The following is a 10,472-nucleotide window of genomic DNA, read 5'->3' on the forward strand; positions in this document are numbered from 1 at the left end:
CGCCCAACTAGTATCCTGAATTATGTGTTCCCTCTAAAGTAAATATCAATAAAGCAGCGCCCCTCCAAGCAAATTGGTAACTGTAAACTCAATGCGTCTGCTGATGTTGGGTCGCGGCTTTACGACTGGAAGTCCGTGACCTGATCAGCTCTGATGCCCCGTCGAAGCACCAGCTCCGAACCAGTGCCGAACACTCATAAACTGCTGAGCTGTTCGTTAGGCGGCTCGGGCGGACATCGATAGCAGCGCCTCTATCGGTCACTAGGGAAAGCTGGGCTGTAGGCGACGATATACCAGCTGAGTTGTCACACGTTGAATAGGTTTATAGCCATCCGTCTTGTGAAAAAGTTGAACTCTTGCCTTCAATATTTCTACAGGCAATTTTAGAAGTGTCTTCACATGGATTACAAAACCGTTTAGATTATTGTATTCACTTCAAGCCTTCCCTATTGTTCTTGATGATGCTGGAACTATTTCTAATTAGTGTTTCTAGCTTAGTAAAAGAAGATACTGTGCAAACAATGAAAAAAGCATAAATGGAAGATTTTAAATGCAATTTTCTCTAACAATTAATGGTAAATTCTCTACATATCAAGGAAAAGGTGCATGCTATTTCATAATTTAAAGTTCTTGGGGCCAGTTGTTTTCTTCTTTTCTTACGTCGCCCCAATGGCCGCGAATACACTTGTGATAACGCCTATCGTACCAGGGTGACCGGAGACTACGGTCGATTTTACTGCAGGGGTTATACGCCATGGCGACAGGTCACAGATGAACCGACGGAATGACTTGCTCGGTAGGTACCAAACCAAGCTAATTTTCTGCTTATCATATTAGGTATGACGCAGATTACCCGCGTGGAGGTCAGGATAAACGTGGTTATATCAGGAAAACAGGGGAGTTGAACCGTTGTCTTTTACATCCTGAAATGTGTGTTTGACACCCCGTCGGGTGCTTAGGGACCAAAAAGGGGTTCTCGGCTGATATTTGAGGGGTGTCACCTGGAGTCTAACGGAACCCCATGTGGGCCGGCGCTGACCCCCCTTTAGCGGCTGCGACTCCCCACTATGCGTCGAAACCCTCCTGGGGTGTACGCCAAACACCCCATTTATAATAGCTCAGCGACTCCCCTCAAAACACCCCACTCGGGTGTTATTTTTGACATGACCGTCAATACCCCGTACAGGGTGTCATTTTTTCTTTCAGTGTTGAATTGGTATATTATGGGATGGGACTTGCGGTGGATGAACCGCCATGGTCGAAACTCAAAGAGGTGAAGAGACCTCTGGATACCACGGACAAGTACACATGGTATATCTGAGGTCCAACGTACGGCCCTCCAGGTAATTTAGTGGTTGGTTGCCAACATCACAATAAGCGATCTGTATTGATGAATACATCTAATGGCAGTTGAAAACCATTGCCGAAGTGTGTGTACGAACCCTCTTCTCATTTCTATTGCCTCATTTTACAGGAGTGTCTCTGTCATTCAAAGTTATTACACCAAAAGCACATACCAACCACTCAGGGGCGTCGCCGACGGGGGGGGGGGGGTCGGGGGGTCGCGACCCCCCCACTCGTCAGAACCGGGGGGTCGACCCCCCCCCACTTTTGGCGATGCTGAGTATGCTTTTTTAGCTATCATGTCAGGGAAGTTGGCGTCAGCAACATCAACAAATACAACGTCAGATTCAGAATCGCTTCAAGAGCTCCCAAGTCCCTATTGCTTATAGTAGGTCAATAAGCTGTGGGCTAGAACATCAGCATGACAATATGATTTTAGTCCCTTTTTATCCCTCAAATGAGCGAGCGCGTCAAAACTGACCCAAGCGTTCGTCTGATTGTCAAAATAATGGTTGCAGTCGATTCGTCGGATGACGTATCAGTAACTACGAGGTACCTGGCTAGCCACAGCCCTGCTACCCTCTGACCTGCCTGCAAAGGGGACATGGGGTCAGATGGTGGATCCCTCTGGGGCTTTCCTAATAAGACGCGCAAAAAGGATTATATTGCAACGAAACTTCCAGTGACCTCGAGTTAATGAATTTTACACCTATTCTAAAAAAAAATTGGCCCTGATTCGAATATGGATGATCTTGGTTAACTTTTTTGAGTTTTTTGATAGAGACAAGTAGAAAAACACGGAAACACGGAGAGAAAATCATGCTGATGAAGATTTAATAATCGAAACGCGTCCATGCACTATTTGTTCCGTGTTTTTCTACTTTTTTGAGTTTTATTTGCTTCCACTTACAAGTGTGGTTTTTGGGGCTGATTTCGAGTTTAGCGCCCGTTTGAAGTAGTTTTGATAAATGATGGTTATGTAACATGTTACGAAGCTATCGTTGGTGGTTGTCGGTCACCCACTCTAGATGGCCGGCAGGAAGCCTGCTGGTCGACCTGACCTGACCCGACCCGATCTACCCAAAATGCATGGAGTAATCATCTTTGTTCAAGACTAACATCGAACTCGTACTCGCGGGACCCCGATAACAGCTACGGCTCACTAAGTTCTAGCAGGCGGCCAGATTTTTCCTACTTTTGGGCGTTGACCTAAGATGACCCGGTCAAGACCTTGAAATTGGACATCATCGGCTTTCTTCATCACGGGCAGCATTTTCGCTCTTCCGCGAAACTCTACCTCGATCAGGGGCCGAAAGCATGCCTTATGCGTTACGTTGGTAAACGTTTTACCTTAGCGACCAGGGGCGCGGGAACTACGTTCCGACTGGGGGGGCACACCATAATAGAGATCAACCTAGGGTACCCCCAAATCTAGTTTTCTCACCGGTTTTAGGCCACTTATTTTTCACCCCTCGGCTTTTTCAACAAAAAAAGAAAACATTTGCAAAAAAAGTGTGGTATTCCGTCTCAAAGCTGTGGGGGTACCGCCCCCACGGCCCCAGAGTTGGGGGGGGGGGGGGGGGCAAGCTGCCCCCACTGCCCCCCGGCTCCCGCGCCTATGTTAGCGACCCGCAAAATACGAATAAGAGCTACAGCAACACAGAAAGCGTATTCGATGGCTTTTTAAACCTCTTTCGCCAACTTCGCCTCAGATATGACTTCGGGTCTATGGCTTGTGTACCATAGAGTCCAAACAGCTAAACGGACGGATTTTGCCGAAACATTTGTTCTGTAACAACCTATGATTCAGTGAATGTGTATGATATTCATGCTATCACCATCGTTTTTGTTTCGTCGAAACACGTCGCATGGCTTACAATTTGAACTTAAAAACTTGAATAGAAAACTTGACATCAGGTAAAGGTCATGACCTGACCGGAAAAGAACCTGCTGTATATGGATCGATCTGTGTTACTGAGCTCAAACTCCAGGTGCTGTCATCGCTCTACAACGTCTCCATCAAAAGTTGTTGTCGAAAATGTGTTAGAGACCTTTGATGACCTAATGACTGACCATTTCAGTCACCACTGGTCATTAGCTGCACCTCTAAAATGAACATTAACAAGGTGCCATGGCTACAAAAGTATCTAGCGTTTTTAGCATATTCTTTCAAAGCAGAGGGCATCGTGCTTTTTCCCATATCTTATCATGATTGGTGAGGTCACACACCTATTTGACCTGACTTCGCTTCTCAGATGTAAAATCCCAGATTCATGAACTTGTTGGCACTTATAATCCCATTTATTACACCAAATTTCAGACTTATAGGAGTCAGGAGATAATCTATAGGAATGACAAGATTGCAGTTTTAAGAGGCATTAAAACTGAACTTGACATGACATTGTGACCTGACCTCAGGTGACCTTGCTTGATTTTTATGCACGATGCAAAATTGATGTACAATAAGATATACCGCTGCTCTCGCGGCGCTGCGCGCCGAGGTTTTTCTCCGGGCACACGAAAAAACCGGGAGTGTGGCTAAATACACCCCTACCCATCAAGACGAAGACCGGAAACCCGACCCCCCCCCCCCCACTCAAAAATCCGTGGCGACGCCCCTGCAACCACTCTTTTGCTAGTGGGCCGTACCTAGATTACTGAGTGTCCCAGACTACGCCCGTAGGCCTTCCCAGGCTGGCAGGCGGCTTCCGTGGGCCTTTTGCCGAGGGCCCGCACGCATATATATATATATATATATTTTTTTGCGAACCACATCGGTTTCTGATGGGCCCCGCCTGCTCCTGAGCGTCCGGTACCGAGCTCTGAGGGCCAATGCCAGCTTCTGGACCCACGTTGGCCTCTGGGCTCTGGTAGCCCACACTGGTTTTTACCGTCTGTATTCGTCCGATAGCGCGAAACGGGCCACTGCACACGCGAGACGGGCCACCGCACACCCCCAGTCACACAGCGCGAGAGGCCACCCGGTCCTTCCGTCCCCAGACCCCCTGTCGTCCCGCCTCTGACAGTGAGGCCCGGTACAGTCCGGGGCCCGGTACAGCCCGGACCAGGTACCGTCTCTAACATCGGCGCCGGGGACGGGATACCACGACCCCGGTATCACGCCACACCTCCCCCTGATTTTCAAGAATCATACATACAATTATACAAACACACGATACGGCAATACAAACACATAATACAAGCAATACAAACAAACAACACAATATCATGCAATATCAAACGCACATGTGCTCACCGCTCACGTAAGAGTCATCACTCCGGCTGGGTGCAGCAGCTGCACGGCGGCGGCGGTCGCCGGGCACGCTCACTGTGACGGGGCGGGGGGATATTTGCCGCTTCCGCCGGCTCCCCTTCCGTCGAAAACGGTTCCGACCCCTCGCCAGGCGGCACCGTCCCATCTATCCCGTGTGACTCAGTCTGTGGCTCATCGGGGGGCGCCGCCCCGTTCAGCGCGTCATGTTCAGCTCGCAGTGCGGCCGGCGGGGAGCCAACGAGCAGTGGCGGCGATTCGTCGGCCTCTTCACTGTCATCCCCGCTGTCCGAGGACGCTTCGTACCGCGGTCGCAGGTTACGGACGTGCCACGGAACGCCGTCCACCTCCAGCACCTGTTCTGAGAGCTCGCCCGTAACCGTCCCGCGCTGAGACGTCTCGGTACAGCGGGTGCCGCGGCGCCGCACCCACACACGGTCCCCTACCCGGAGCCGGGTGTCGGTCGGCTGAGTCAGCGCTGGCGCAGGATGGGCACCATCCCCGTCGGTATCGACTGGCGTATGCCCTGGGCGGACGCAGTCTCTCACCGCGTAGCGGTACACCCCGGCCGCTGGCGCGGTGTCCGCCGTCCGGCCGTCACGAGGAGTGACGTTGTAGAGGTGGACGGCCTCGGACACAGGGCACCGCCTCCTAGCCGCGATCACCTTGACAGTTCGATGGCACCGTTCCACTACGCCATTGCCGCCCGGCTCGTGCACGGCGCGGAATCTCAGGGCAATGCCCCACCGTGCCACGAGCGAGGCGAGTCGCCGGCCCCGAAACACCGTGTCATTGTCCGCCAGTATTTCTTTGGGCGCGCCGCGCTCAAGGAAGATCTGTTCCAGGTGGCCGGTGACCTCCACTGCGTCGGCACGGCCGAGCGGGCGCCAGACGGTGAACCGCGTGGGCCCGCAGTCGATGACGGTTAGGTAGCTCCGCCCCTGGTGGTGGGTCACGTCCATCGCGACGCGCTCCCATACTGCCGCCACCTCTAGCGAGCCGTGCCGCCACCGCACAGGCGCCGGGTCTATCGATCGGCACACATCACAAGTCGTCACGACCGCGCGCACCAGAGCCCTCGTCACGTCTCGAGACACATCTCGCCGCGCGAAAAACAGCGTCCGACGAACGCCAGGGTGACCGGCCCGCTCGTGCACCGATTGCACAGACGACCTGACGGCATCTGCTGCACCAGCACCAACGACCACCTGCCCACGGGCGGCCGAGTCGCCGGCTCCGTCATCAGCCATCACCGACATCCTGCTCTCTTCACACTCGTCACGCAGCCACTCCTTCGGCACTCGCGTCAGGGCGTCGGCGAGGTTCTCCTCCGAGCGAACCAGCGTGACGGTGACCTTGAGCTCCAGTTCGTTGGCTAGCTGTCGAATGAGGTCGACACGGCGTCTGATTAGCATCTCACCGGCCGCTCTCGTCCGGAGGCGGGCGCGGCCGCTGAGCGCGTCGTCCACCCAGCGGTGCACTGTCGCCGAGTCTGTCCTTAGGTCGATGTTTGTCACGCCCCACGCCACGGCCAGGTTCAAGCCGCGAACGGCGGCATCCAATTCGGCCATGTTTATGTGGGTCGCTGCTGCATCGCCGGGCCGGAGCCAGCAGGCGTCCTCCATCACGCCACCGCACGGTGTCTCGATGACCACTCCAGCCGCGATCGAGCTGGCGTCTGTCCAGACGATTGCCTGATCCCCGGTCCAGCACCACTGGCCCCGCGCCGGGTCCGCCGCTAGCAGCCGGGAGTGCACGTGTGAGATCTGAGACTGCAGGAGCGCGTCGGTCGTGACGTCATCCCAGCCGCGCGTGACGGCATTGGCGCGCCGTTTCACCCAGGCGGCGGCGGGTCGCAGCCAGCCGCAGACGGGGAGGTGCGCCACCAGCCTGCCGCACCATGCAAATACCGATCGGCGCGTCACACGGTCGGGCGGGTCGGGGACAGCACTGTCACGAGACCACCGCAGCTCACCCGCCACACGCCGCACGTGGAGTCCCAACATCCGAGCGCCGTCCTCGGCGCGTGCCGGTGGCTTGCACTCGAGCCCAAAACGCTCAAAGTGCTCGATCACGTGCTCAGCACTGACGACAGCCTCATCCACAAGCAGGTCGTCCACATACGGACAGACGGCGCGCTCCACTGCTGCATCCTGCGCCATGACGAGCCGCACCACCGCCTTCATCACGGCCGGCGCTACATTAAGTCCAAAACCAAGGCGGGTCAAACAGAATCGCTCACCACGGATGATCACTGTCTGATACGGCCACAGCTTCCGGTCGAGACGCAGCTGCAGGTACGCTCGCCGCAGATCTACGACGGCCACCCGCCGGCCGTGGCGGCGCCATTTCCGCAGGCGGTCGGCGCACACGTCCGAGTCGGCGGTGTTTGCAGCTACGTGACCGTTCAGCTCTCGCATGTCCAGTACAGGGCGCACCTTCTTTGCTTGTGGGACGGCCATCAAGGGCACGAGGCCGCGCGGCGGACCGTCCTCTGCTTCATTGTAGGGCTGCAGCCAGCCGTTCCTCAGCCACGTCTCGAGCTCCTCGTCATACTCCTGCCGCGCTGACGGTGGCACGCGGTACTCGGCGACCCGGTTGGTCAGACAGTCTGGTGCGACTCCGTCCGCCCACTTCCAGGCCACTGTCCAACTGCGTGTATTAACATCGAACCTCGCCGTGAAGTCTTTCGCGTCGGCCACTAGCTCCGCGGTGGGTGCCCCGCCCACTCTGGGCCCGGGCATGGTGTGCCCGGTCGCCGGGCCGGCCGGGTCCTGTGACGCAGTCGCTGCGGCGCTACCAAGCCCCGCCCCCTCTCCGCGCGATGCCGAGGCTGCCCTGGCCGGCTCCACCGCCGCCACCTTGGCGCCGCCTGGACGCGCCACTGTTCCGCCGGTCACTTGGCCTGCCTGAGCGGGGCGATCCGTTGCTCCCTCGCCGCCGCCTGCGCGCGCCGCTGCACAGCCGATCGCCTGCGCTGCCCGGGCCGGGCCGGCCGCCGCCGCCTCGCCACCGCCTGGGCGCGCCACTGTCCCGCCGATCACCTGCGCCGCCCGGGCCGGGCCCGCCGCCGCTGCCTCGCCGCCGCCTGGGCGCCCCACTGTCCCGCCGATCACCTGCGCCGCCCGGGCTGGACGCGCCGCCGCCGGCGCCTCGCCTGGCTGCGCCACTGCCCCGCCGTGTCCTTGCGTAGCCGGGGCCGAGCGCACTGCCGCCCCCGCGACACCACCTGGGCGTGCCACTGCTCTGTTGATCCCCGCCGGGCGCACTGGGACACTCTCTGAAACCGCGTCGATCCTCACATCCCCCGGCCCTTTCACGCTCACTCCGCCGAGGGCGGAGATGCCCGTCATTCCGAGAATCATGTCCACACCCATTGGCCGCGACGCCACCACTACCACAGGCAAGACACTGTCGCCACCGACGCGGCCAACCGTCACGACTCCCACGCCTAGTGCCTGAACAGCGTGACCACCCATTGTCGTGATCAGCAAGCGCTGCCGGTCCCACTGATCACAAATGTCCACGTGAGCGAGGTTATGCGTACAACCCGTGTCGACAAGCACGTCTCGGAGTCCTCCATTCAGCGGCAACCTGATTATGGGCAGCGCTCCTCTTATTGCGCAGGAGACGGCGCTGGCGCTGACGCACCGCTCCCTGTGCCGTTTCCCTGCGGGCAGCCGGCCGCCAGGTGGCCCAGCCGGCCGCACGCCCAGCACCGGCGCGAGCGCGGCCGTCTCGGGACGCGCGCCGCCATCACCGCCTCCGCGTCCTGCGTTCCACCGCGGTTTCCGCCCCCTCCGCGTGGAGGCGCTGCCGTCGCCGCCGCCACCGTTGCCACGCGGTCGTCACTGAGGACGGCGCGCGCTCGCGCGACCACGCTGGGAAGGTCCAACGCCTCGGCGCGCGAGCCGGCGCGAATCACCTGTCTTGCCGCGTCCGGCAGCCCGTTCACGAATGCACAGGACAGAGTCCGGTCCGGCACGCCACCGAACAGTTCAGCCAGCCGCCGCAGGTCCGCCAGGTAGACGTCGGCGGACTCGCCCGGCTGAAGACGACGAGTGACGAAGGCATCGTAAGCCGCGAAGCTGTCCAGGGCGAACGCCGCAAAGAGGGCAGACTTGACGGCTGCCAGGGAGGCTCGATGATCGACCGGCAGCTGAGCCCACACGGCGAAGGCTCCACCGGTGAGACGCAGGGGGACCACCGCTCCAAAGTCCACGCCACGGTGGGCGCACAACAGTTCCGCGCGGGTCCACCACTCTACCACGTCTGTGGTGCCGTCAAACTCCGCTATCACGCGGACGTCCAAGGCACCCGCGCTCACTGCACTCGCGGACACTGATGGCACCTCGTCTCCAGCCATGGTAAGGCCGAAATAGCTTGTATTCGTCCGATAGCGCGAAACGGGCCACTGCACACGCGAGACGGGCCACCGCACACCCCCAGTCACACAGCGCGAGAGGCCACCCGGTCCTTCCGTCCCCAGACCCCCTGTCGTCCCGCCTCTGACAGTGAGGCCCGGTACAGTCCGGGGCCCGGTACAGCCCGGACCAGGTACCGTCTCTAACATCGGCGCCGGGGACGGGATACCACGACCCCGGTATCACGCCACACCGTCCCCAGAGACAGACCACCAAGCTGAGCTTACGATCACCCAGAACAGTGGCGGATCCAGGGGGGGGGGGAATGGGCATTTGCCCCTCCCAAACGGCATAATTTTAACATTACGCCTATGGACGAGGCATGCAAAGAATCGATAAATTGTTATGGTTTGCCCCAGGGGTGTCGTTTTCCGAAAATGATTGGTAGTGCCCTAAGGCGGCGGCTGGCCATATATGACGGGGCTTACAAGGTAGGGTACCCCCAAATCTGCCTTTCTCATCGGATTTCGGCCACTTATTTTTCGCCCTGGTCATTGACAAGACTAACCGAAATCTAAAAAACACAAAAAAAAAACTTTGGAAATCTGGGTCCACACCGGACGCCATGCACAAAACGTGCAGTTATATAGGCAATAGTGTCGGAGGAATGCACGCCATTCTGAAAGAGGCCCACATCGACTTAAAAGGACGGCTGTGCTGAAAGGGGACAGGAACAGCTTTGAGGGCCCAAGCCGACTAAAAAAGACGGCTGCGGGGCCAGGAACGGTATTGAAGACCCACGCCAATTGAAGGGTTCGACAACTAACGAGGACTGGAAACACAACGATAGTTAGAAAGACCTGCTTGCCAAAATAAAAGGATGACAGTACGAGGGGCGTTCAGAAAGCTACGGGCCCGACCATGAAGGAGCAGAGAGATACAGCATAGACTCATTAGACCAAAATGTTCATTTATTCAAATAAACACCGTTAAGACAAACACATTTCGCGCAGCGCTTCGCGAGAGCCCTCAAGGCCTCCATAACCAAGTGGGTTTTGGACCCATCCTGCACGTCCAAGACGGCTGATTTCGTCTCCCTGCTGTTAGCGAGGTTGCCGCTGCTAATTTTCTTATGTTGGGGAAGAGGTGGCAACCACTAACCAGAGTGTGCAAGGTTCGGAGAGAAAAAAAGTGGATGCGACAACAACTCGAAGCTCATCGCTTCACTGTTCGTCATCCCGCCCATGTACGCAGGTGCGTGGTCGCGGATCAGGTGCACACTTTACGTCAGCTTCCCTATGGCCTCTCCTCGATGTTTATCGAATGGACGCACATCATCAATTGTGTGCCCCTGTTTTGGAAAGTTGACGAGCGGAGGGGGGTCGCATCGACCCCTCCCCCTGCCAGGCCGTGTTATGAAAAATGCCCAGGGCGAGGGTTAACGCTTGGTGCCTTTTCTGCACTAACTACTATGAAACGAATCACTGCTCTCT

General features: G+C 57.4%; 1 protein-coding gene across 1 annotated transcript; it reads right to left on the reverse strand.

Annotated features, from left to right (window-relative positions):
* Positions 1 to 4,617: 4,617 nt before the first annotated feature.
* Positions 4,618 to 7,359, reverse strand: LOC122372243. The gene has a single exon (XM_043349185.1). It carries the CDS (start codon positions 7,357 to 7,359, stop codon positions 4,618 to 4,620), a length of 2,742 nt encoding a protein of 913 aa, XP_043205120.1.
* Between the last annotated feature and the right edge of the window lie 3,113 nt (positions 7,360 to 10,472).

The sequence above is a fragment of the Amphibalanus amphitrite genome, unplaced genomic scaffold (genome assembly GCF_019059575.1).
Source record: "Amphibalanus amphitrite isolate SeventyFive unplaced genomic scaffold, NRLGWU_Aamphi_draft 001334F_arrow, whole genome shotgun sequence".
Lineage (NCBI taxonomy): Eukaryota > Metazoa > Arthropoda > Thecostraca > Balanomorpha > Balanidae > Amphibalanus > Amphibalanus amphitrite.

Excerpts from the sequence above, each read along its gene's own strand:
- LOC122372243 (XM_043349185.1), bottom strand. The coding sequence starts at position 7,359 with ATGCCCGGGCCCAGAGTGGGCGGGGCACCCACCGCGGAGCTAGTGGCC.